The 25,301-nt window shown below is 51.1% G+C and overlaps 9 protein-coding genes across 9 annotated transcripts; 6 read left to right on the forward strand and 3 right to left on the reverse strand.

The window, feature by feature from the left end:
- Window positions 1-229: 229 nt before the first annotated feature.
- On the reverse strand, window positions 230-1,456 carry PV06_11355 (uncharacterized protein; the record flags this gene model as incomplete). The annotated part of the gene is made up of 2 exons (XM_016413014.1): window positions 230-692; window positions 744-1,456. 2 exons carry the CDS (start codon window positions 1,454-1,456, stop codon window positions 230-232), a joined length of 1,176 nt encoding a protein of 391 aa, XP_016256574.1.
- Window positions 1,457-1,850: 394 nt separating this feature from the next.
- On the forward strand, window positions 1,851-2,162 carry PV06_11356 (uncharacterized protein; the record flags this gene model as incomplete). Its single annotated transcript, XM_016413015.1, has 1 exon — window positions 1,851-2,162. The coding sequence occupies one exon, from the start codon at window positions 1,851-1,853 to the stop codon at window positions 2,160-2,162; it is 312 nt and encodes a 103-aa protein (XP_016256575.1).
- A 285-nt stretch (window positions 2,163-2,447) lies between these two features.
- On the reverse strand, window positions 2,448-3,596 carry PV06_11357 (uncharacterized protein; the record flags this gene model as incomplete). Its single annotated transcript, XM_016413016.1, has 4 exons — window positions 2,448-2,739; window positions 2,786-2,973; window positions 3,043-3,330; window positions 3,381-3,596. 4 exons carry the CDS (start codon window positions 3,594-3,596, stop codon window positions 2,448-2,450), a joined length of 984 nt encoding a protein of 327 aa, XP_016256576.1.
- A 274-nt stretch (window positions 3,597-3,870) lies between these two features.
- On the forward strand, window positions 3,871-4,624 carry PV06_11358 (uncharacterized protein; the record flags this gene model as incomplete). Its single annotated transcript, XM_016413017.1, has 2 exons — window positions 3,871-4,026; window positions 4,133-4,624. 2 exons carry the CDS (start codon window positions 3,871-3,873, stop codon window positions 4,622-4,624), a joined length of 648 nt encoding a protein of 215 aa, XP_016256577.1.
- Window positions 4,625-4,809: 185 nt separating this feature from the next.
- PV06_11359 (uncharacterized protein) lies at window positions 4,810-6,179 on the forward strand (the record flags this gene model as incomplete). The annotated part of the gene is made up of 2 exons (XM_016413018.1): window positions 4,810-5,275; window positions 5,323-6,179. The coding sequence occupies 2 exons, from the start codon at window positions 4,810-4,812 to the stop codon at window positions 6,177-6,179; spliced, it is 1,323 nt and encodes a 440-aa protein (XP_016256578.1).
- Window positions 6,180-11,942: 5,763 nt separating this feature from the next.
- PV06_11360 (uncharacterized protein) lies at window positions 11,943-14,551 on the forward strand (the record flags this gene model as incomplete). The annotated part of the gene is made up of 5 exons (XM_016413019.1): window positions 11,943-12,055; window positions 12,434-13,324; window positions 13,493-13,762; window positions 13,811-13,981; window positions 14,059-14,551. The coding sequence occupies 5 exons, from the start codon at window positions 11,943-11,945 to the stop codon at window positions 14,549-14,551; spliced, it is 1,938 nt and encodes a 645-aa protein (XP_016256579.1).
- A 2,358-nt stretch (window positions 14,552-16,909) lies between these two features.
- PV06_11361 (uncharacterized protein) lies at window positions 16,910-18,769 on the forward strand (the record flags this gene model as incomplete). Its single annotated transcript, XM_016413020.1, has 1 exon — window positions 16,910-18,769. The coding sequence occupies one exon, from the start codon at window positions 16,910-16,912 to the stop codon at window positions 18,767-18,769; it is 1,860 nt and encodes a 619-aa protein (XP_016256580.1).
- A 1,189-nt stretch (window positions 18,770-19,958) lies between these two features.
- Window positions 19,959-21,593, forward strand: PV06_11362 (uncharacterized protein). The gene has a single exon (XM_016413021.1). The coding sequence runs from the start codon at window positions 19,963-19,965 to the stop codon at window positions 21,493-21,495; it is 1,533 nt and encodes a 510-aa protein (XP_016256581.1). The 5' UTR covers window positions 19,959-19,962; the 3' UTR covers window positions 21,496-21,593.
- On the reverse strand, window positions 21,554-24,928 carry PV06_11363 (uncharacterized protein). Its single transcript, XM_016413022.1, has 6 exons — window positions 24,609-24,928; window positions 24,310-24,559; window positions 24,027-24,251; window positions 23,863-23,969; window positions 23,481-23,812; window positions 21,554-23,411 (listed from the first exon to the last, which is right to left on the reverse strand). The coding sequence occupies exons 1-6, from the start codon at window positions 24,770-24,772 to the stop codon at window positions 21,583-21,585; spliced, it is 2,907 nt and encodes a 968-aa protein (XP_016256582.1). The 5' UTR covers window positions 24,773-24,928; the 3' UTR covers window positions 21,554-21,582.
- Between the last annotated feature and the right edge of the window lie 373 nt (window positions 24,929-25,301).

Here is a 25,301-nt window from a genome sequence, read left to right on the forward strand (position 1 = left end):
GCGAAGCCGGTGTTCAGATCAGCCTGCTTGGACCACTGCTGCGTTGTGCCGCTTCTCACCAGTGGGGTCGAAGGAAAACCCTCCCGACGATCGAAAGGTGTTCTTGAACACCGATCGGACAGTCTGCCGCAAAATCAAAGACCGCGATTCCCGCATTTGTGGAGTGACGCGTAGAGCGAGTGAGCCGCCAGCAAGGTAGAGTAAGCAATACTATAGAGGAATGATTCCATCAGTAGGTACAATGGCCACACCAGCCGCAATCATCCCCACTACAAGCGGTGAAGTCTTTGGCAGCATCGTCATCAGACGGCGAGATCGCCATGGTTCGAAATGGCAAGCTTGATATTGATTCAATGCCATCGGCCGTGGCCATCATCCGCTCGAGGGCGCTTGCAATCGACAAATCATTCTCAGAGGCATGATCTTCATTGCTATTGTCATAGTGCTGTGTGGAAGCTGATCCAAGGCTCCGACAATCGTCTGCACCAATATTCACCCCCTGCAGTTGGTGCGTCATCTCAGTGACTTCATCTGCTGTCTGTCCTGGCTGGCGTTCGACTGCACTGACGGAAGTGGTATCCGGCAAGGGCAAGGTGAGAGCCGTTGCGGTGCCCCCAAGTCTGCAGCGTTCATTGAGTCCAGGCGAGCAGACCAAGCTCATAGGAAAATCGACAGGGGTCTGATGACCGGTGCTGTTCCGTGTCAGCTCATTGCTTCTTGAGAGAGGGCCGTGAAGCTTCTACCGCTGCCAAGTGAAATTTGGGCCTAATGCCATGTGCTTTCCCTTGCCGTTGAAGTCGATGCTTTGTGAGAGTGCAACTCGGCATAGAGCTTCGGCACTGACCTGACCCACGAGATGAGCTGGGAGACGGGCAGCGTACACCTGTAGCAGGCGTGGCAATTTTAATACATCCCCGGCACAATATCTCTGCAGTACGACTGAGAGAGGTCGTCTCAAGAATACTTCGTATGTTCCTCCACGCTCGGGGGCGAACAGGCACACACCACTGTCCTTGCTTTTTTCCCACTCTTTTGCCTGTGCTATTGACAGGACTCGGCTTTCTGTGATGCATTTCGAAAGGCCCTTCAGGAAGCGACCACGCTTAGGGCGAGCGGCGAATTCGATTAGCTGGAGGTCAATGACTCCCTGAAGGCGGATATCGAAATGGCTGTAGAGAGCGTCCGAGTCATTGCGCATGTCGAAAAACACCTTAGCGTAGGTATCGGACTCAAGGATACCACCCAAAGTCTCGCCATCGTCTGTGGCTGCGGTAAATGCCTCTTTCTGCAGTACATGGATATCGATCAGGTACACCGCAGGATTTGGCGGCACGAGGACCTGCATGATCGCCACTGATACGTGGCGCGAGAGATTGATACCTTCTAGATCCACGAATATCAAGGACTTCCTGTCCATATGAGTGATTTCGTTGACCAGAGCGCGGATCAGGTCCATGGTGTCGATCCATTGTATGAACATGACTGACTCTGGCAGCTTGTCGTCGTATGGAGAAAGAGCTCCATAGTGATGCGCTGGCTCTGCCTAGATTGGTGAGAAAGGCTGGCTTCGGATCAGAAAGACAGTGGCTAGCTTTATAGCCTGCTTTCAGCAGCAGGAATTCATTGACTGGAATGTCAAACTCAGATGATGCATCAAGGAGCTTCCGATCCTGATGCCATGACATCTCATACATCCATCGAGAAAGTAAGGAAGCTGAAAATACGCTACTGAGACCTATTTAGGACAGGCAATGTCATGTCAGGGAATGGCACCCGTTAGCTTCTCCAGTGCACCCTCGTCAATCGGAGAGCATACCAGACTATTGTGAAGGCCGGCGTCTGGTACGATCATGAGTGGTGCAACGATGGGGCAGAGCTACTTTGCCGTCTTCGAAGATTTCAATCATGTTGAGACAGCCGCGTTGGTCGATGAGTTCCAACGGCTAGCTCAACATCAACACTGGAGACCAGGCAGTCGAACTTATACGAAGCAACGCCAGAAGTGCTTCGAACAAGCATTCAACGAGCACTATAGCAAGCCGGAGACAACTCTACAGGGTTGGCAGGACCTCTGTCGAGAGCTTGCTATCCAGCCGCCACCGTCCTCAATTACACACTGCAAGAAGGCACGTCCCAGCGTCTATACCTGGGATGTTTACTGACAAAGTCCAGGAACTGTCGAACGTCTTGGTGAACATCGTGGATATGATCGAAGCACGAAGGCTAGCCCTCCAACCCAAGACCTTCTCATCAAGATCTTCCCTCCGTCGCTACTCACGGAAGACAGGCAAGATATTCAGCAAGAAGAAGGCCAAATCCAATGGCTATCTGGCTGTGCTACTGATACCAATATATTAATTAGCCAGCCCATTACTCCAAAGAACATTGATCTTACCATACGAAGTACGGTGGAGCCTCACCCATCGGTTCGCGTGATCTATGAATACTCAGAAGGGTGGCATCGGGATGTCACCGTCAATGCAAATCTGGAGCATTGCATCACACTCGTCATCATTCAGATGTACGGTCTCGGCGTATTGGAGGTCGTCCATGACCATGGCATGATTATACGTCGTGGGAAACATTTCGGTACGGTCCCACAGACGTTCTCTTTCAAACTGAACCAGCGTCTCACGGAGTTGAGCGTACGTCTGGGCCATTTCCGCAAGCTGTGTGTTTCGCAGATGTCTGACGCCGGTATCGAATTTTCGCGTTGTCTTCGTCATGATACGGGTCCATCTGCAACGTCAGTCGCTTTTGGCTGAGAAGTAATAACCTCACTTACGTGTCTTCAGCAAGGCTGATCCCGAGGGCTAAGGTAACCCCCTTACCTAGAGCCTGCTCTAAAGATCGATAGTAAGAACCTGAATCGATCATCTTCTTCACGGTCTTGCATCGATCATCGAACAATTCACCATGAGTTTGTCCAGTCAATGCAATGGCGATATCTGTGGCAGATACCTGCGCAACTTGCTCCACCAACAAAATACAGGCGCACCGCTGTGCCATACGTGACTACACGTCACTGCGGCGCAGACTCACGTAACGGCTGACAATTTGTGCTTCTGGACTCAGGCCACCGAATGCAGTGTGATTCACTGGCTCCCAGAAATATTGAGGATGTGCGAGCCAATGCTCGTGGTTTTGCTCCAGCGTGAGGCGCGTCTCGATGTCCGGTCCTGTGTACCGTAATATGGCCTGGTATTGACGGTCTTGCTTCGCGCCTTTCGGAGTGACCTTGAACGGTACGGCCTTTGCTATCTTGTTATCTGAACCCAGCACATCGTACACTCTGTCTAGAAGCCAAGTGATCCTCTGAATCTTCTCAGCCTGTTCACGTTTAGCGAGTATAAGTACTGGTATGAAACTGAGACCTGTACCTGAACGAGATCCCGATGAAGGAGATGCTCACATAGGATGGGGAAATCCATCTTAGAATCAGTATCTTGAACCTTGCACACCATGCAATGGTACTGCGTGGTAGCCTTATACTTCGGCCAAAGCGTGCCGAAATGTTCTCGGTCGATCATCAGGCGACAAAAGTGGAGAACCTGATCTACATCTGCAACAACGGCCTTCTCCAGACGTGGGGTCATAGCTACTGGCAACCACGGCGTTAAGTGCAGATGGCGCAGTCTGTAGATGACAACACCACACGCTATTCGCTACACTTAAGTCCTCACGCGCCCAACTGAGGCGCCGCAAATTAGCGCGAACTCTAAATGGAGGGATGCAGCCCAGCTGGTCGGGGCCGTACTCGGCGACGCATGCGTTGGCGCTCTCACTGCACCATGAGGAGAGGAGATTACTACGACTACATATATTTGTCGTAGATCACGACCAAAGTTTTGTGAAATGTCGTATCTCGCAATGGCAACATCCGCTCCATCTACTACGGCTGACAGCCGCTCTTCCATGACCTACGATATGGGCTTTGGCGATTCAGATGACGATGATTTTTCGATGAATGGTGACCATGCCGATCTGAACGTTGACTATTGGTTCGGTAAAAAGTACTTCGAATGCGTGATAGCCCAACACCTGCTCCATTCCGAGGCTTTCACGGGAGACATGGCGATGATTGACGCAAGTTGGCCCTGTCCATCTGTCACATTTATGCTGACGAATCAAGCGTCAATGGACAACTACGCTGCATTCGTATCCATATCGGCAGGTGCTGCAACGACTCTCTGGCATGAACGATGACAGCCACGACTTCATCGGTGACAGTAGCGCTGGTCATGCGTTCCATGCCCTGGTCACTGAAGTCGGACGGACCGTTCGGATAGGACCACGTGAAGGGCAAGCTAGACTACTGCAGAGACTGCGTCAGCCTCTCCCACGTCCGACTCGTGGCACCTCTGCCGGATATTGGCACAATCTTAATGATTCTGATGTTTTGCCGGGATCTGATCCTGGGAAGTTCGCGTCCGCTCTGAATGAGTACGGCCAGCAGCATGGTTTTGTTACCAGCTACGAATACGAGACCAGTCCTGGCAATATGCAGTGCATAGCAGTGGCACTATGTGGGGAAGAGACGTTCAGGGCTTCAGGGAGAAACAAGAAAGTGGCGCGTCATGCTGCAGCATATCATGCATGCCGGCATTTCGGCATCCGAGTGTGACAAACCCATGAGATTTTGATGAGCTATGTTGGTTAGGATGGGGTCTGGGAGAAAGTCGAGGGTCAACCCACTCCTTAGGCAGTTGAAAAATGTAATCCGCAAGCTACACTTCTACAAATCTCTAGCACACGCAGTAAAGAACCTCTTGAGTTTCAGACGTCACCATACCAGCTTAAGGTCTGCCCATGGCGACTACTCACAGCCGGAGAATGGAGATGGTTCTTGGTGAATACGTTGCATTGCTTAGCTTCCTTGATCCACCAACAACCCCTGATACGAAGACCAAGTCTCAGATCAAGCGTCCCCTATCCAGGACTTCAGGACAGAAATTTCTCGACCATCTCTCTTGGCTCTGTGATCCATTGCCTCGAGGAAGGACAGTTGCTTCGATCGCTGTGCAGGGTTCTTCCAGCGGGTCAAATTTCTGGATCGCAAGCAACAATGGCAGTTCTCGGGGAGTGAAGAAGCATCTTCAGTGGCTGCTTGGAAGACTTCGGCAGCTCGTCGATGGATCTGAAACAAGGGAGGTTGTATGCAAAGAGATTTTTCGGAAGTCGGTCAATTTCAGTCGTGAACGAGTTCGAAACTATCTTGAACAATTAAAGACGATTGCTTCTCACTGCTTACTGCTTCAAGAGACCAATGAGAGAGGTAAAGACTGCCTGCAGCTCAGACCGCATCCGCTGAATAGCATTCAGATCGCCAGCTGTCTAAGGACATTTCCGAGATCCTGCAATCATATGACGAGCACGAACGACTATGCACGCTAGCATTCTGCTTCCGAAAAACGGCAGCATCACAAACATTACGGATAAGGGCTACAGCATCCGGGCCTAATGGTAGTTGGCAACTCTTGCGGCACTATGTTGGCAGACTTGGGTCATGGTGGAAAGCTACACTGGTTGTGACCATGGAAGCAAACGAGATCTCAGACATACTGCGCAACGCAACGGTGCAGGTCGTTCGTTATGCAGGAATTGTGACGCAAGGGCAACGTGAGCCCACGAGAAGTCTTGATGAAGTCCTTGGGTCACTGACCTCGGTCAATAATCCTAATCTTCCGGCATCGGCAAAGCATGTAATGCAGCACCGTTGGGGCTTCGATGTGGACAAGAAGTTCATGGAGCGACTGAAACATCGGCAGAAGCAGCAGTGCTTCCACGCGGAAGCTGTGATGCTCGCCCACTTTCACCGCCGAGAGTTTCGTTTCACACAATCACTGCCATATATTGGTTGCAGCAAACCCTCGTGTTATTGCTGCGAGCTGTATGCTGAGTTACATCCTCTCATTACAGCTCCTAGGGAAAGCCATGGCAACGCTTGGGTCAAATGGGCTCTACCTTGCCCGGCACGAGCCAGACGTGGGCGGTATTGTCAAGCCTGCACATGCATACTCGAAAAGATGTTGCGATGTGTTCGCAAGGAGATTCGCCGGAGAATCCTTGCAGAGAGTAGCGGAGTTCATGGCCGACCTGAATCCACCACCAACATGTCGAGCGTGGTAATGTTGGGGTTTGTCGATCATGAATTCCGCAACAATAGCCGTGCAACATAAAAAATGCTCATGTGGACAACGCCGATGCACTTACGTGATAATGGTCTCCTGTGCCGCTAACTCGAATGACGGATCCGGATCTTGTGCATTAGGTGCCGACAGCCGATTCGAAAGTCAACAAGCAACAGGCATAGGAGGGTGCTACAAGGCATCTACTTTGCGAAAATGACGCATTGTTCTGTGACGGTTGTCACAAGCTCACGGAGAAGCCAAGACCGGCACGGTAGACCTCGTGTCATGTAACTATTGGACGACTGTGAAGCACTGTTGTTATACGACATCTGTGTTACGTGGGCGCTCATGCATATCGGGCAGATGGCTTTATCTCATCGGCAGTTCCCCGTGCAGAACGAACTCTCACTCTGGGCTAATTCTCTTCATGCGACTTGCGCACTTATTCTTCCAAAATGACCTCCCACTGCGTCCCTTGCGATCGGTCGTTCGCCAGTCACGCCGCGCTGTTGCAACACAGAAGAGACTCGACTGCACACGCGTTCGACTGTGGGATCTGCCGTCGATTGTTCCCTAGCGAAAGAGCTCTGAATCAACATCTGGCCAATTCACCAGCACACGCTGCACCTGTTGACTGCGCAGACTGCAGCCGATCTTTCAGCAGCCAGAACGCTCTCCAACAACATCTCCGCGACTCGCAGACGCATCCCCCCTACGACGGAATCTCGCCTGAATTGGTGAAGCCAGTATACAAAACAGCTTTGCTCTTGAGACGCACGCAGGCAAGCGTCCAAGATATCGTACGGCGATCCGGAACAACACTTGAAGTTTCCGTAGTTTCGTCGCTCTGGAATGCAGCTGAGCGCCTGAATTCCCTAAACGAAAGTCCAGCAGATGCACAAAGGCGCGCTGAGCGACAACGGCAACGGTCAGAACTGGCACAGCAGGCAGAAGATGCGTTCGCAGAAAGCTTGTCCCGACAAGGATTCGTCTTTGCAAGAGAGCAAGAGCAGCGACAGCAGGCCCAACAGATGGGACTTCCCGTTCCCCAGACGCCGGATGTGAGATTTTCCGCCCGGGTGACGATCTGCGGACACCCATGCCATTGGCTTGAATTCAAGAACTATTTCGGGTTTCCTCAGAATCCATTTCTGGCCCAGAACGAGAAAAGGCAGTACAAAAAATATGTCTCATCCTTTGGGCCAGGAGCAGTGGTGTACGCTTTGGGCTACCAGAAAGGGTATCCGAGTATTGAGGGGGTTGGTGTTTTCAGAGCCAAGGAAGTCTTGCAGAACGTATCGAACTAGTAGATTCGGCCCTTGCCAGAGCGAGGACAGTTCCAACTGCCTGTCACAGCTCCACCTTGGTGTTCAGTTGTCTCACGGTGAGGGAGACGCCCATATCAAGTCTGACCGCCGTTACCGCATCTTCGGTCTATGTCGAATCAATGCGCGCGAGATGATGGACTCTGGTGACACTGAGATACACGATCTGCTGGTGTGCCATGATGGATGGTGATGAGATCGTCAGGGACACGAAGTCGGGATTGGTTCTGATCCCGTCTGCCTACTGCAGCTATCACTGCGAGATCGGGCTGAGGACTTCGTCTAGGGAGAGCTTGTTGATAGCAGAACCTGGACATTCCACACGTGTAGTAGTAATTTTGTCATTCCGTGGACGCTCCTCCGAGCCGAAAGTCGTGAAGCACTTCGAAGCTAACATTAGTCATTTCTGGACCCCCTGAAGCGGTGCGAAATTTCTACCATGGCAGACGCATCGTCGACATCGAAATAGTCCTTCTGGAATTTGAACTGGCCGTCAATTCCGTCCACCAGCGCCCAGAACCTATCCGCTAACCTTATTTTGATATAATAGGACTATGCTGGTCGGAAGCATATCTCGCAGCAATGAAGGTTGACTTACAACCAAGTCAGGCTGATGTCCACAGTCGCCCAAATCCTCAACCACCGGAAACCTGTCGTTACACCAATCCTTCTTCCAGAGCCATGTTACCCCCTCCGAGAAGACCACCAGTCCAAAAGGCGTCATTGCGAAGTCATTGCTTACAATATTCAGTGGCTCAATGATTGCAGCGGAGACTTTTAGGCGATTGTTGTCAACTTTTACTATAGACTGAACAGAGTCAAATCTATATAAAGAGTCCCAGTTCCGGTGATAGAGACCAACCCATTCGCAGTCCAGGAAATCGTCGACAAGTATTGATTGCAGGTGCGGCTCAAAGTGTTTTAGAGTGTCATGTCCTGTCATGAGTGACGGTAACTCTCCTAGCAAGGTAGTGAATGGGATGCGAGACAGTGCGGGACACAGATGGATTTCTCTGATGTCCTGCATTGACTGGCGATAAATGTTAACTGCCAGAAAAGCTATCACAACCAATGGCTCTGATATCGTAGGGGTTTGGCTCCTCTCAAGTCGAAAAAGTGGAGGTCATCCTGGGGAACTCCTCGCGCTAAACTCGCCGCGATCAGACAGAACGCCGTGTCTGAAACCATTTGGTCCAACTTGTAATATCGAGCAATGTGCAAGCAACACTGTAGGGCGTTGAGATCCATGACTCCGGTAAGAGGATGTGCGTGGACAGCCAACACAATCCTGGATCTTGAGAAACTTGTAGCAAGCAGCGACGGGCCCCGGCCAGATTTAATAGTCCTCTCAATCGCCACACAGACGGATTTCGTATGTCATAGATCTAGAAGAATGGCTGACCATCGCCCAGAGACATTGAATTCACTGTTGTTGCACGCAGACTCCGCTATTGTCCTTACCAAAGAATGGGTGTGAGGCAAGTTACGGAAGGCCAGGCATAAGCGTCCTAGAGAGAGAAGGGTTCGGTAAGAACAAAACGATCCGATGTTTGCAAGGTTCTCCGGTGGGAGATCACTCAGTCTGGTGTGCGATGGAGTCAGGCGGCAAGTAGACTCCAGAAGGGCTAGAGGCGAAGGGACAATCCGACCATGGCGTACGATGGCGGAAGCTTCTGACACAGTTGCACCCATTATTGTGCGGAAGACGCGGTTCTGGATGTTTGCCGTGGTACAAGTAAGCAGGTCCTTGTCGCCAGGAGACGAGGAGTCTGTTTGTAATAGACAGGTGGTGCTTCACGCGCGTTGTTTCACCGTGCCGCCGTCAGGTCTTGTGGGGACACCCACTTCGCCTCCCACCATCCAATAGGCTGTTGCAGCAGGTAGGCGCCGACGCTAAAAATGATAGCTCGCGTGCCGCGGCTGCACCCGGTGATCGGCGCCTCTTCCCTGCAGACCAAAAGCTGCCCGGCGATCGCACACAGCGATTGATACTTGATATGACGCGTGAGCGTCCGATCTGCTATCAGAAGGACGACGAGCTCCCACTTTCACGTGCGTTCGCGAAGAACTCACATTCTGGCTGGCTGAATGAAGCGGATGTCGAAAGCACAGAAAGAGGCAGTCGCAAAGGAGGCCCCAGGGAAGTCATGCACTACGACGAATGTGGCGTTTGATACTGAACATTCTGGACTCAAAGCTAGAATAACCAAAGGCGCCGTCGGACGAGCCGGCCAGGATCGATGCAGATATAACCTGAACCGTCGCCAGTTAGCGCATGATAAGGGCACAACCAGCATGACCTCTGTGGGCGACCCGTGTAGGCACACCTTTTGTAACGTTTCTGTGGTGAGTGTATGAGACTTGGAGCTCAGGAGTCGTAGAGAGAACCTGGCCAGCGAGCTTTCACCGCGTGTTGTGTAGGTCAGGAATCCTGAGAAATGTTACACGGTGATTTTCCGCCACGACTGACCATGGACATCATTTGCTTGCTTCAGCTTCTCCAAGGTGCGCAGGAGTCATGAACAGAACCCCGGAGGCCATGCAACGCAACCCTGTCCTGAGCAACATACCTGCAATGGTGTGACCCGGAGACTCCTTCCGTGCCTCGCCCGGAGCTGTGGAGCACAACGTAGGACAGGGATTGGCTGGAATGCACATCCCACGGGCCGCTGCCATCGGTTGTTGGCGCGAAGGTTGATTCGGCGTCTGTGTGATAAATCTGCTAAACATGCAGCACGAGACGCGCTGGGCCGTGCCTCCGTCGTCACAATGCTTACATTACGACTCAACAGGAAGGCATCCGGCGCTTCCGGCTCGTCTGAGCAGGACATCAAGAGATAAGTATATCCTTCGCACCCTTGTAGAAGGAGGCTCACTTCTTCCACATCTTGTACGACTCGTGCAACGTTCTGTTGTTCTCAGCAACTGCACAGATTTGGGCCGTGAGCAAAACATACGGTTATTCTGCAGCAACCATAACAAGTAGCGCGTGCTGAAAATCAGCAATTCAGCTATGACGGTTTCACCAGAACGTCCACCTGCCTACCCTTTGCAGCCGCAGCAAGATCCGTATCATAAGCTGCTGGAGGTGCATCTAAACACCGTGTTGTCGTGTCAGACTACTGTCAACGCGGCACATGGCTGTTGGGATACGTTGTTCCGTGTTGACGACCAGGCTGGGCACAATCGATTCCAAGTGCCTGCTGCGATCAGCACTTTCAGCGCATTCGTCACACATGCTGACAGCAAAAAATATCTAGTCCCCTTCCTGAGCCTTGTTGCAACTATCCTCGGTACACACACAATGGATGAAGAGCTATTAGAGTTCTTATACTCCTGCTGCAACGAGCTTGAGAAGTCGCCTGAGGCGGGATATCCAGCTTCAGCATTCTATCAATATCTCCTGGCGTTCAGCATCGACGATGAGGCAATGATTGTCCATCACGGCAACCGTCTCCAAGATGCAGTTTCGTTCATGACGCACCTCTACGGCCAGAGTAACGTGTCTGTTGTGGCGGGTCGCAACTTTCTCATGTGGCATCGGATGTACACAGACACGTTCGCCACATCTATGCTCAAAAGCGAGTTGAAGGACTGCATTGTGCTCGCTCAAAAGACTCACGGGCGAGATCACCTGCTCGTAGTCAACTCTCTTGCTCTACTCGGCCGCTTACTTCAAGAACGAGGTCGTTACTCACAGGCGGCAGAAGCCTTTACCGATGCTATTGGACGCCTAGAAGGCTGCCCTAAGTTGCTACAAGCATACAAACTCGAGTTATATCAGCGACTTGCGACTGTGCAGTACACTGTTGGGTTGGCGGGCAGATCGGCCCTCTGTCTACTGGACGTTTTTAATGGCAGAATCCAGATTCTGGGTCACGATCACAGCTATACATCAGGGGCTCTGCAACAACTCCGCAACCAACTGAACGAGTCAGAGAAAAGCGACAGCACACTGGGCCGAGATGATAGCTAGCATGTACATCGGTACACGCCTACGACGTAGCAAGACGCTCCATATGGAGAATAGCTTCAGAGCGGCAACAATGATCAAGCCGCAGAGAGCTTTCTATGCCTTTTTCTGCCGGCGTTCGGACCTGGGACAAGCAATATGGTCAACTTCGAACAACATTATGCCTGAATTAAATCAAACCCAGTCAGCGCCTTGATGCGCTTTTTCCTACTTCCAGACATGCTTACCCAAAACCACTCTGCCATTTCTATACCCTATTGCGAAGTAATTTAGACCTGCTGCATAGATGCCGAGCCCAAGCAACTTCTCCCGCCACACCAGCGTCTGCCGGTCCGTCGCTTCTGCCTCATACGTGCCTTGCTTCTCATTGTGACTGCCACGTCATCCATGGTCGATGCCGTTTCAGGATGTTCTCTTTCCAAGCTTGTCTCTCTTGACGTAAGTGCGTGCCGATGTGTCTTCAATAAACCTTCTACAGTATAAACGACTGCGATCATCCGCCGTAGGTCCAATATGTCCTCGTGCCAATTCCGCGTGGTGGTGTTGACGGATCGTGCTGAATACGACAGCACCAGCCTTGCCGATCTTGTGCTCTCCCGTCTGACGGTCTTTTCACGGGGCGCTACGTCAGTAAGCGCACGTGACTGTACTTTGAAGCGGCCCTGCCTTGCACCCGCGCCTCATGGCCCTGTGGTCGACGGCTGAAGCACCTTGGTCATGCCAGTACTAGTCTGTGGCTGGATGGCATGGCCGTCCAGCCTGATCATGAACACCCCCTGATGTTGCCGTGCGATGCATTTCAAATGCCTGGCTCTAGGCAGTGGCCTGCATGCGTCCTTCCATGCGGCGGTCCACCACGCACCTTGTCGCCGTCTCCCGCATGCTCAAGATCTAAATGCTCGTCCCGCGTTGACGCCCTCAGCCGCTGCTCTTCTTTACTGGCAAACGGCTCAAGATGCGCCTCCTATATCTTGACCCCTCTGGCGAGCTGACCTTGACTAAAGATGTGACGCCGCCGCCCGCCGCCTACGCCATCCTGTCCCATACGTGGGTCCCGATGACGCTGAGGTCACCTTTGACGATATGGAAAAGAAGACGGAGAAGAGCAAGGCAGGATACGCTAAACTGCGGTACTGCGCCAATCAGGCGAGGAAAGAGGGACTGGATTACTGTTGGGTTGACACCTGCTGCATCAACAAACAAAGTAGTGCCGAGCTCAGTGAGGCTATTAACTCGATGTACAGATGGTATCGAGACGCAAAGGCTTGCTATATTTATCTCAGTGACGTGGAAAAGGCAAACTGGAAGAAGAACATCTCGAAAGCCAGATGGTTCACGCGCGGTTGGACTCTCCAGGAGCTACTTGCCCCAGCGAAGGCCATTTTCTACGACCGACGATGGCAACGTCTAGGCACCAAACACACTCTGACTGGAGTAATTGCCTCTGTCACCCAAATACCTGCGACAGCTCTTAGATCGACTAATCTGAGAGGGTATTCCATCGCGCAGAAAATGTCCTGGGCTGCCGAACGAGTTACAACCCGTGCTGAAGACAGTGTGTATTGCTTGCTGGGCTTATTTGATGTTAATATGCCTCTCCTTTATAGGGAAGGACTGCGCGCGTTCTTTCGATTACAGGAAGAAATCATCAAGTACAACAACGACCATTCCATCTTTGCTTGGTCGATGAACGACATGAAGTTTTCTAGTCTGCTTGCTTCTAGTCCAGCTTACTTCTGTAAATGCCAATTCATATCATTGGAAGATTCTCTAAATGGACGTGGACCTTTCGCGATGACCAATCATGGCCTCTCAATCGATTTAAAAGTTACACCATGGATGGCCGATACGTACCTTGCGTACCTCGACTGCGCAGATCGAACTACACAGCTGGAGTCAGTACCTATAGGCATCTTTCTCCAGCGCCTTTCAGAAGACGATTAATATACGCGAATCAACCTCAGTCAAAACGGGGTCTGGCGTCGGACTTGGAAAGCGCGTCGAGGTCAAGATAGACCAACTGAACACTGACCACTCTACATACATCAGACTTTAAGCACTAGTAAGGAGAGTGCCTGCCTCAACAGGCCCAGATACAGATTCTCTCTGACGGATAGCTGGCTGCCACCGTCCACACGAATGCACGCGCGTAACCCTTCAAGTGATTGTCTTTCAGCAATCTTGCACCCAGGACAGTGGGGTGCTGTGCTGGTCCTTGAGTTCTCCTCTGAGTATGGCAGTCTGCAACAAGCAGCTCTAGGGTTTGATTTCGACTTCAATCCAGTGTGCCTTCTCAAAGACTCCTGGGCAGGTTGTGAGGAGCCAGACTTTGTGTGAGACACGCCAGATGATTGGTCACATTTGTTCATGGCATCTGAAAGTCGTCAAGAAGTTGTTGAAGCCGACAAGGTGTATCGACGAGCCGATCATCGCGGACTTTGGATCTTAGCTGGCCACCGATTAAGTGGCCTCGACGTCTGCTTGTATGAGAATCTGCTGGACATGACTGGCGCAATCATTACGCTCAAGAGAAATGCGTCAAAAACGCGACCGTACTGGGATTTTCGCATAGACAAATTGCATGGTCCTTTTGGAAGACCCAACTCTGGATATTGACACAACCCTGCAGACACGAAAGAACGCACACCAAGGACATTGGGAGACCGAGGACTGGTCCGCTGTGGCCGGATGCTGAACAGAATGCGCAGCCACAGAAAACCCACATTGTTGATTCATGGGCTCTTGACTCGACGTCTTGGGACGACTGCCGTTGTGCCGGCCTCATTACGTGCGACGATGGTTTTGGCCGCCTGACGCTCGATGCAGACGGCAATCGAACCGCCGCGCAACTGCAGTTGTGGTGCCCACCGATCCCTCGCCAACGAGCCATCATATGTCGCGGCAGTACCTGCTACCGCACCTACACATTATGGGCCACGACTCATGACTGCGTCGTTGAGTGTTCATTGACGCCCGAACGGCGACGATCCGAAGCCGATCTTCTGCAGTTGGCTCAAGAGCGCAGCGAGCAGGACATCGCGCTCGAGTACTCCGCGAAGCCGCGGAGTCACATACGACATGGAGGCGGTCGGCAAACTAGCTTAACCACCTTCTCAATGTAGACACATTCAACATTGATGTCCTCAGCTGTCTCGTTGTGTCACTAGCAGGCCGACCAATCCACGACCTCCTTTTACCTTTGCAGTTGGATCCAGGCATCATGAAGAATTGCAGCTGGTGGATCGGACAGCGATTGGAGTGAGTTGCACAAGCACAACTGTGAGCGCGGCCTTGGTGGCATATCCTGCTGCCATTCCCGTCACTCGAACCTCCACAGACTGCCAATGTTTAGCTCATGTATCAAATCCGACTGGGGATGAGTATCATGATCTCTGGACTATATTATAGCCGAAAGCATTTTGAATATAGCCGGATACAACTGACCATATGAACATACTCCGCAGTGCTAGTTTGCCCAAGACTTTCTAGGTTTTACCGCCGCTCTCCAGCCAGTCGGTTGTGGCAAGTACAAGGAGGCAGAAAGGATAAACCGGCAAACACTGACACAGCGGGAGGAGTTGCTTAGGCCTAACTATCTACACACGTTAAGAAGCATAAGCAACCTGGCAGAGGTGCTGGGAAGCCAAGGCAAGTACTGTATGAGGAGGCGGACGGAATAAAAAGGCAGACGCTGGCGCGGTCGGATAAGGTGCTCGTTGACGGTCACGTCATCAGGCCGTGCAACGACCTATGACACGATTGTGATTCTCGTTTGATCAGCTGCTGTGTACAGTAGAAGAGCTAAGTAATGGAGATGGGGATGGCCATTGACCCTGCGACATAGCAACGGATTTGCGTGGGTGACTTCATCAACCAATGAAGAAGAGTCCCTGCGTTTCAGCTTCTGTGGCCGTTCTTGAGGCCACCTTGCGTTCCGATACAACGCCACGGAGACTCGTGGCAGGGCTACACATCCCGACTGTTCGCAGAAGAACAACCAGGGGGCCCGGTGGTGAGCCAATCACGGCACGAGTGTGAGGCTTCCTATCCAGGTTTGGTGCCACTGGCTGAATACCACCACTTTCTCGTGCCCGTGGATCACGTGCACTCGCCTCTTGTATTAGGGAGTAACCCTCTTTAGGCATGGGACCGACCGCAACGGGAAGTCGCGGCTTTCCCAAGGTACGGCCACGGCCTTCGGTGGAAACTGGCGCCAAGAGCGTCTGAAACAAGCCCACCCTGTGCAGCACCCGAGCACACCCAGCGGCACACCGCTAGCCCACCCAGGAAGGTGTGCTAGAGCGGCGTTGCACACCCTCACGAACGGAAATGGAAGAGTGGGTCTGAAGAATCTGCGTCGTAGTCTGTAAGTAATCAGTTAGCATACACTAGATTGCAAAGCCGCCTTCCTTGTATAATCTATTCTATTCATTGTACTGTACAAGCCGTCAGAGCTAATTCTTCAGCCTGCGGCCGAGATAAGCATATGCAAGCCCGTGGTACTGTAGAGAAGAGTGAAGATTTGAATTATCCGGGTGCTTCCCTGGCCTCGACAAGTATCGGACAACCACGATAAATGGTGGTAGAACTCTGGGTCTAGGCTTTGTCGTATATGAAACGCTATCTTGAATTGGCTAGATATAGATATAAGTGCGGGTGGTCCTTCGCTGAGCATGAGCCCTCGGAAAGTTGAAAAGTGGATATCCTTATACGTGATGCGGCTTAATGAGCCGATAATAAGAGCGCCCAGGATTTCGGTTGTTTTTCCCGCACGAAAAGATGCTCTCTATAGACTCACAGTAAAAGAACAACTAAAAACCACTGAATGTGGCGGTTAGAGCCCGAAACTTAAACAGCTATAGAGTATAGTGGTTGCATTCGAGCTGTTATCCCCTTAGTAGTTTGTGGGTTAAAGAACTCCACTTCCCACTAGATCACAGTGGCTCTAGAACCCAATCTTCTATCAAATCCTATATACAGTATCATACTGTAGACTATAGTGGTCTCTGACGTAGTGTTCCATGATCCTTCCTAGTTTGAACCCCAGATTACTACACATCTAGTATCTTACGTTCCATCTCAGGTAGCTAGAAGCTTAACCATTGAAAGTGTCGAGAAATTTTGAAGTACCATAGAGTATATGGGTCTAAGCGTGTCTATAAAAGCTCATGAGTAATTAGTTTGTATCCCACCGAGTCCAGAGGGTGGAACTACCATAAAATTAAGTAGGCAGAGAAGGTAAATTCACAACGAAAACCGTGGGAGTAGGAAGCTTCGATCTTTACGATGTTATCCTATAATGTCGCTGATGCGTAGTGTAAAGGAATCCTGCGACATTACTAGGATGACGCTTTGAGTCTAGGTAGTGTAAGCCTCATGTGCTGAATATCTACAGTATAAAGGCCACCGGGTTAGCTTGATAAATTCTAGCAACATCGACGTCGCTTGTTAAACAATAAGAAGACAATGGTTTAAATACAATGCTTTCAACCATACGCGTGACCAGATTTACTTTCTTTTCCCCCTTCTCTCTACAACTCAGTCTAGTGGCGGAAGCTATCTCGGCTGATTATAGTAAAGGGGGAGACGCCGATATCGACAGAAAGATCCTGGACAACATCAACTATTCTTTGTCGCACTACTATATCTGGACCATACTAGGGATGCTCGGACTCTTCTTGGCCTATAGGATCACTCAAAGAGCCACTGTTTATATCCGATTTCTAGTGTCGATCGATGGTGCGAGAGGATCACAGCACTACTTTTCTTCCGGATCTCCCAGCATCTCCTTCCTAAAAGCCAGACTACTTTATGCCCCTACATTTCGCCATCGAAGAGCCCAAGAAATCGCCTTAGGTCGGTGGATTGTTCTAGGATGTCTACCTACGTGCATTGAAGTCGCAATCATACTTATCTTCATAGCCGTCAATGGATTATACCTCACGTGGAAATTACCGTGGATCCACTCCAATACAGAAGTGTTGAAGGCATCGGCAAACCGTGCGGGAACGCTCTGTGTGGCGAATCTGCTTCCAATCATGGTTCTATCTTCTATGAGGAATCCCTTGATATCATTGTTGAACATCTCATACGCTACATTTAACATGATGCATCGCTGGCTGGGACGCTTAGCGGCCCTTCAGGCCCTTGCCCATGCCACCTGCTGGCTGATAGTCAAGGCAGAATCCGAGGGCTGGGCAGCCATGCTGTCTGCCACCCACAAGCCCTTTATTTACAGTGGCTTAACTGCCGCTCTTGGATTCGCGGTCATCTTGCTGCAGAGTTTGAAGGCTGCCAGGCATTTAGCCTATGAGTTATTCTTGCATCTGCATATCGCGTTGGCGGTCTTGGTGTTGGCATGTCTTTGCAGGCACCTCGAGGATTTGCCCCAAAAAGCCTTGGTGATAGGAGCGGCCGCAGCCTGGGGTGTCTTTCGTGGTCTTCGACTGCTCACCTTGCTGTATCGGAACTTGGGCAGCAAGGTTACTACAGCGGATGTCGACATTCTACCACATTATGCCTTGCGAATCTCCATCAAATGTCCGCGGCCCTGTAGCTTCAGTCCCGGTCAATCTTTGTACCTAACCCTTCCGGCCGTTGGTTTATGGACAGCTCACCCATTTTCAGTAGCATGGTCTGGAGATTCTGGAGCTTTAGATTCGACCCTGTCAACCGGTTCACAATGCGTTGGAGGGCGATACTTCGATCAGAAGGCCGTCTATCGCTCCGAGACTTCCACAGAGAAAGTCATGTTCCTGATTATCAAGACACGATCCGGTCTGACTAAAAAGCTCTGGCGTCGAGCTATAAAGGCGGATGGGCCCCTTCAGACCATTGCCCTTATCGAAGGACCTTACGGTATAACACGAGATTTGTCTAGCTACGAGATGGTGATCCTCTTTGCTGGAGGTGTAGGGATCACTTATCACCTTGGATATATAAGAACACTCATCCGAGGCTACGCCCTAGAAATGGTGGCAACCAAGAGAATCACGTTGGTATGGGTTATTCCTAGCACTGGCTGCCTTGATTGGATCCGATCATGGTTACGAGAGATCCTAGTTATGAAAGGTCGAAGCGAAGTGTTGCAAATTTTTGTATATATCACTCGAGCCCGCTGGACTGAATGCGTACAAAGCTCCGGCGGAACCATTCGAGTGTCAAAGGGCAGGCCGGATATCGAGTCCTTGATGAGGCAAGAAGCTGCTGAGAAGTTGGGATGCATGGGGGTAAGTGTTTGTTCAAGTGGAGGGCTGGCCGATGAAGTCAGGCGTGTTTCAAGAGTGATGCTGGATAAAGGTGTAAATTTAGATTTCGTTGAAGAAAGGTTCGGGTGGTAACCGGTAGAGGGACAGTGAAATACTAGCCAAATTTTTCTTTATCCTTCTAAACTAGGAATTTACTAAGCAAAGAATCAGTGTTACCTATCCCCAGAATGATAAGATTGTCTACCAGGCTACGAAGCAAGGCGGAGTCATTAAAAGTTCAACAGCCTCAGTACCAGCCAACATCCTTGCCAGTATAAGTCAAAATCTGTTAGTATAGGTTAATTTCAAAGACGATTGGATCATCTTCGAGCCCCAGGTCCACTTTCGAATCAAAACACCTGCTGACCAGGCCCCTTATCAGTCGGATTGGCTGCCAAAGTCGAACGATCAGCTTCTTATACTACCTACTTTGACCTTCTAGTCTGAATAAGGTTCGCAACCGCGTAAACCATGCTTCTGCTCGGCAGAAAGTAGTGGAGCAGATCTATTACTAATGAGTAGAGAGCGCGAACAGTGAAGTGATTATAGCTCTTCCTGGGGGCCCGATATCTTGATGGTGTTTTAGTATGGCTCTACGATTCTTTCTTCTCTTCCAGCTGATTGCTTGCTATCCTTCCCTAAACAACACTCGAAGAGGATAGTGTAACATACAGCCACCATGAACCTATAAACACATAACCAGAGATTACCCAAGGAGGTACCGCTTGGCCATCGCAGCTTCCGCGTGGCTGATGGCTCGGCCTATGACGGCTTCCATTTCGACTGATATAGCAATGTTGAGCTATTTCTGCCATTGGATGATTGTCCTAACCGAACCAGCGCGCTGTTCGATCGCATGGCTACGAGGGCCTGCCCCCTTGAGGAGTGCGACCAGCTCTCACGGGCCAAGAGGCAATATGAGTTCAGAAGAGAGGAGATAGTTGTCCTCTGGCTCTGTTTTAGATCTTAGAGGAAGAGATATGCGTGTGAGCAGAAAAGAAACCACAGGAAGGCACACCTGAGAAGGCGTAAGAAGGTCATCACCAGGAGAGAACAAGAGGAAAGGTGAGACGCGACGAGACGGGGCTTAGAGACTAGGATGCATGGTCTACAACGTAATGCTTGCTCCCACCCACCTCAGCAGCATTGGTATGATGGGCAATGACAGGGATTAAGACAAGAAAAGAATGCACCCGTGATCATAAAGCACTAACAGTACTTATATTTAAAGGTGTCATGCCGCCCACTCTCCTCCTTTCTCCTATCTTCCTTACCTTCTCTTCCTCATGGATCGCAAACAGAAACCTACCAGAACACGACAAAAGTTGGAGGAGTACAACGAGGAAGAGCTCGTTATTGGAATCTCCTCACTTATAGATGATGAGTATCCTGCTCGCGCCTGGAATAAGGTCCTCTCGAGACAATTAGGCTGTGAGCTTCCCGCTGACCGTTCTACACTGGAAGCCCATCTCCAGAGTGCCACGAAGGAGAAGCTTATCGAATACACGATATCCCTTCAAACCAGTCTCGAGTTGAGAATGTCGAAACCGAAACGGAAGCGGAAGGGTCTACGTCGCGTCCGTCACTCTGAAGTCCAGCCTAGTACACCTTCGAAGTGGTACCGATCTAGGGAGCGAAGATCAACAGCGCAGTATCAAAGCATTGCGCGTCAACCAGAGGATTACCTGCAGCAACTCCAGGCGAATCACCAACAACTTGGTTTGACGGAGCAAGCGTTGAGCGGAACCAAACGCGAAAATATCGAGCAAGAAAGCAAGATCACCGAGCTCAGGAGGCATCTCATGGCAGCGGAACAAACTGTGACTAGTCAGACTAGCGAGCTCGCAACCATGAAGCGACGTCTCCAGGAGAGAGACCAGGCGGCTGAGCAGACACTTCACAACTACAGGCAGCAACTATCAGCGACCAATCAGAATCTGGTACAGGCCCAGCATGCCGCAGAATCAACTACAAAAGAGATGTTGTGTACCAAAGCCACGAAAGAACAAGTGGAGAAGGAATTCACGGAAGTCTGTCGACAAATGAGAGAGCAAGCCACCACTTATAGCTCAATAGAAAAAGAGCTGGTGGAAGCTCGACGAACCATCACCGATCTCAAATGCGAAGTCTCGTCGCTCCAGGAACAACTCGGTGAAAGCCAAGCACATGCTAGAGAGCTCCTTTTTACATCTAGGGCAGAATTAAAGCAGGTGAAGTTGGTATTGGATACCGCCACACAGCAATTGCAGTGCCACAAAACAAGGCAAGCAGATTTTGAAGTGGAACCCTACACCGACAGTGGCCAGGATAAACAGCAGAAACGAGGAGCAGACGGTGCAAAGCGTCAGATGGCCGAAGTACCTACCGTCGCGGCGACAGAGGTGGCTTCTACACAGCTTGGCGAGGATGGCCGCCATATCTGGAATCAAGTCGAGCAGCGACAACAACGTGCGAATGCGATCAACGATGTTCAAACGACTTTTGACCAGGACCCCGGTGCACCTCAGACGGGAAATGACTGTTTTTACAATCATCAGCCAGTGGACCAGTGGGGTATCCAAGGCCCTCCCAATACTACAGAAGATAACGGGATACCAGTAACGGCTGGGCTAACCTACCTTCCAAGATGTTGCCAGCAGGTACCGGAAGCTACGACTAATCAAGACTGTATACTGTGTGCAAAACATTTCGAGGAGTTTACTTGGATTAACGTGTCAGGAATGGGAACGGGTTGGTGGCCGGGGCTCACGTGCCCGGCTTGTGGTGGCCCTGAATGTGTTGGTGCGCGGGCGTTGACTGATTCTTTTGTTGGGTTCTAGGACTAGGCCATCATCCGCCCTTCATGAGCTATATCGTGTTTTACGGGTGTGTCTCGAGTCCGAATATACGTAATCACATTAGCTATACTAGTTGGAGCGTCTATTCTTATTGCGAGACCCTTGCGGTCTACCGCGTGGTCGCTTCAGCCTTTCATTTTGGTTGGCGCCTTCGGTCTTCCTCGGGGTCGCTTTTCGGGTTGGATCTCGACGGCTTGAAGACGTCATCGATCCTCGATTCTCTGTCGGAGAAACAAGCTTTTCCCAAACCCACCAATCAGTCGGTCGAGGTGGAATCTCGATCGTTATATTGCATTTCCTCTTTTTTCGTGTGCCTTGTTGGTCAGCATCCGCTGCCAGAAACAGCCGTTTGCCTCCCCGCACATCAATGCTTTTGGCGTCGAGGAGTGATATATCTTGTCTAAACAAGCGGGCTAGTGACCGTCCCGGAGTTGAGTCAGCGCTGTCTCGGTCCTCGTCACTCCCCGGAGCCTGAACATCGTTTATCCAGGCTTTCGAATAGGCCGGTGGTTGTACATTGTCATTTGCTCCTTTTTCGGTACGATTGATAAGAGCAGGTGACGCTTGGTCAGTGTTGGATACTTCCGTAGCTCCCGACTGAGAACAGTGAAGTTGAGATGATGCGCTTGAGACCACCACTGTCCGCTCTGGGATCTCAGAGGGATTGCGTGGCTTCCCGGTGCGCCGATTCTCAATCTTCGCTTTCATGGACATGGATGAATAGATCACGAAACCGTCGCCGCCACACCTACCTTCCAAGCGTCGAATAGGATGCCCACCATCGATGGCGGCTGACAGTTTAGCTTGGTAGGGTGGCTTATCGGCGTACTCCAGTCTCCCTGCCTCATCATTTTCAGGCGACGGAGTCTGGTGGAGGTCGGCACGATGCTCAACAAATAGTCTGTTTTGGTCGAAAGCCGATACCTCACGGCAACGGGGGTGTCTGCATTCAAATGGTGCCCCTTGCCGTGGGTAACACCTCTGAACATGTGCTTTCCACTCGGTGACATTAAGAAATTGACGCATCCTCTCTGTGGGCGGGAGGATATCATTTCCTAGACAGTTCGGGCAGAGGGCGGGCCGGATAACGTTCCCACGAAAGATCGTGAGGTTACATCTCAGCGGCAGAGTTGCCACGCGTTCGAGGTGGTGATAGGCGTGGTTGTGCCAAGATTCCGTGTCTTCGAGCCACAGGAAGCATAGGAAACAGAATTCAGAGAAGCGTCCATCGCCTGCGCTTTGTTTCTTCCGACAACTGTACAAGTGATACCACCAGTTGTGGTTGCTGCTGGGTCTGGCCAGACCACAGGTAAGGCATTCGGTTCGGGATCCGTTGAGATTATAACAGAATGTATCAGAGTTTTGTGATGAGCATAGAGCCACGAGGTCTTGTATAACGCGGCACCCATTGATATCGCGCAATGAACCGGACATAAACAACGTGGATGCCAGTTGATCACGTTCAGGCATAAGCTTCCTAGTTTGTTGGAAATCAGATTCATAAGGTAGCTTTGGGTAGGGTGACGTCCAATCATCAAAGAATGACAGCCGCTGTCGTTGGAGAAGGCTCGCCTTATGCTGTCGTTTCTTGTCATAAAGTTTTTGACCAAGTCCTGGGCCAGATGACTCTTCACGGAACGCAGGATCCTTCATAGTTTCCGAGACGTGACGGTCTAGTTTGGCATGTAAATTCTGTGGGAGTTTGGGGTTATAATTGTGGATTCGGTGAATCGAGAAGCCACGGAACATTTCGTGAAGTTTCGTTCCCTGTTTCTCCAGGCCGAAGAATGTAGCCTGACCATCCACCGTGGAGATGCCACTTTGATAGTAACCCCCGTACGTGTTGGGGTTGATGTGGTCGGCGTGTCTCATCCTCTCGTTGATGGAATAACCGTGCACTTTGGCAGAGAGCTAGTCAGTATGCATACCCATGACAGGCATTCTCCCTTATACATTAGGTCACTCACTATCAACTTTTAGTAGCCCTTCACGACGGATCGCACCCGGCGTCGGTCTGTCGCGGAAGCCTGCTCGTTCTCCCAAGTGACCTAGAGCGTTGACCATCGATGTCGCCGGTTCCCATGGGGACGCAGATCTCGGGAAGACCGGCCTATTCAGGAAATCCTCCTTGTAGTGCAACGGAACCGATTCACGGCCACCTGGCTTTTGTATAGCACAGATATCTTGCCACGTTTTGAAGTCACGTAGGCCGCCAAGCGCGAGGATGGGGCTCACGAAGAATAACACCGTATTATAGTAAAACGGTTGGTCAACCAGTTCGTACAAGAGATGCTCTGGTCTTTAGCCCGCGGTTAGTCTCGTGTCTCCTAGTGGAAGGGGAGAGCCTACTGTTTGCGCGGGAGGTTGGCAAGTCCCTTAGTATGTTTGCGACAGAGATCGATTACAATCTGTGGTTGCGATTTATCTTCAAACCATACTTGGTAGATAGCGGTATCCTAAAGCTGTTAGCTAAGGTCGATGTCCATAAAGCTATGGTGAGGGTAGCATGATACAAGATATCTCAGGTTCATTACGTATTCCGCGGTTCGAGCAGATGTATTCGCGTGTAGGAGCTGCATCAGGTGAAGACGGACGCGGTATGATTCACAGTAGAAGTCGTGCCAGTCATTTCCCCAAAGCTGACCAACGCAAACTCTGAAGTCTATGGGGGTGAAATTTCGAGCTGGACGCTGTACTGTTCTCAGATTCAGCCAGTTATTGTCGCCCCCGTAGATAAGCTAGAGAGTATAAGACATTGACGTATATTCGTAAGAGATTATCGACAGAGGAGCTTACAGTTTCGATCGTGGTCTGAACATGCTTCGGGAAGGACGTCGTCTCTCGGCGTTGCCAAGCTGACATGAAGCTCTTCCAACATGTGTAGACAGAGTCCTGTGTCATTCGAGGCTCTGTTCCGCCGGCCTCGTCTCCGTCGTCCTCGCCGTCATCGGGGATGCGACCCTTCCGTCCGTCGCAGTACCATTTCAAGAATTGTTTAAGCGTCTTCAAATCGAAGGGGGTCGTGCAACGGCGCCGAGCGCTAAACCTAACGTCGTGTCAATACGGTCGTCTCCTAGACCGACTGGAAGGCTCACGTATCCCATTCGTCGAGCATCCTGTTATAACTGTTCTCGGTTTTCGGCTTGATGGGCTTCAGAACTACTTTATCCGTAGCCTTGGTTACCCAGTGGCTGAAATTCCGCTTTTCGCGGAGCCTGTCTTGTTCCGCCCGTTTTCGGGCGACGAGACGACCTCCCATAGCGAGTCTTAAGCACTTTAGAGGGGCCTGTGAGTCAACCACGTAAGCAGGGGATAGAATGTAGGAGGCCAGCAGCTCTTAGGTGTCAACGAGGGCGGGACAGTATGCCATTCAGCCGGCCCCGATAGCCTACGAAAGGCGAGGTTCTGTAAGTGGGAAGACCAACCGACCGTCTTAGTTGTAGGCGGGAGCAGACCCCCCCTTTATATGTGCGTGCGGCATTGATCGCTGTGGGAGAACAGTCGCTCGACGGCGCTATTCTAAAACACCCCGCCGAAAATACAGGGTGGTCTTCGCTGGGCAGCGGCGCCGAGACCCGTTCGAACCACGCCTTTTCGAGTCCTTCGTCCGGAACCTGTCATCGTCGTGGTGGTGGTGAGTCGGGGTGAGCTGCAGATGAGTCAAGGGGAGTGGTGGGTGTGAAGCGAGAGTGTCAGAGGTGTGATTGGGGTGAGCAAAAGGGCAAGAGGTAGGCACTATAAGTGGAAATAGACTTCTAAGAATCTGGGATGTAATACTAAATAATCTA

This window comes from Exophiala oligosperma (genome assembly GCF_000835515.1).
Source record: "Exophiala oligosperma strain CBS 72588 unplaced genomic scaffold supercont1.29, whole genome shotgun sequence".
NCBI lineage: Eukaryota > Fungi > Ascomycota > Eurotiomycetes > Chaetothyriales > Herpotrichiellaceae > Exophiala > Exophiala oligosperma.

Excerpts from the sequence above, each read along its gene's own strand:
- PV06_11362 (XM_016413021.1), top strand. The coding sequence starts at position 19,963 with ATGGATCGCAAACAGAAACCTACCAGAACACGACAAAAGTTGGAGGAG.
- PV06_11363 (XM_016413022.1), bottom strand. The coding sequence starts at position 24,772 with ATGGGAGGTCGTCTCGTCGCCCGAAAACGGGCGGAACAAGACAGGCTC. Across the intron at positions 23,970-24,026 it reads TAATGAACCTGAGATATCTT|GATACCGCTATCTACCAAGT; the intron begins GTATCATGCTAC and ends TAACAGCTTTAG. Across the intron at positions 23,412-23,480 it reads AGGGCTACTAAAAGTTGATA|TGCACGGTTATTCCATCAAC; the intron begins GTGAGTGACCTA and ends TCTCTGCCAAAG.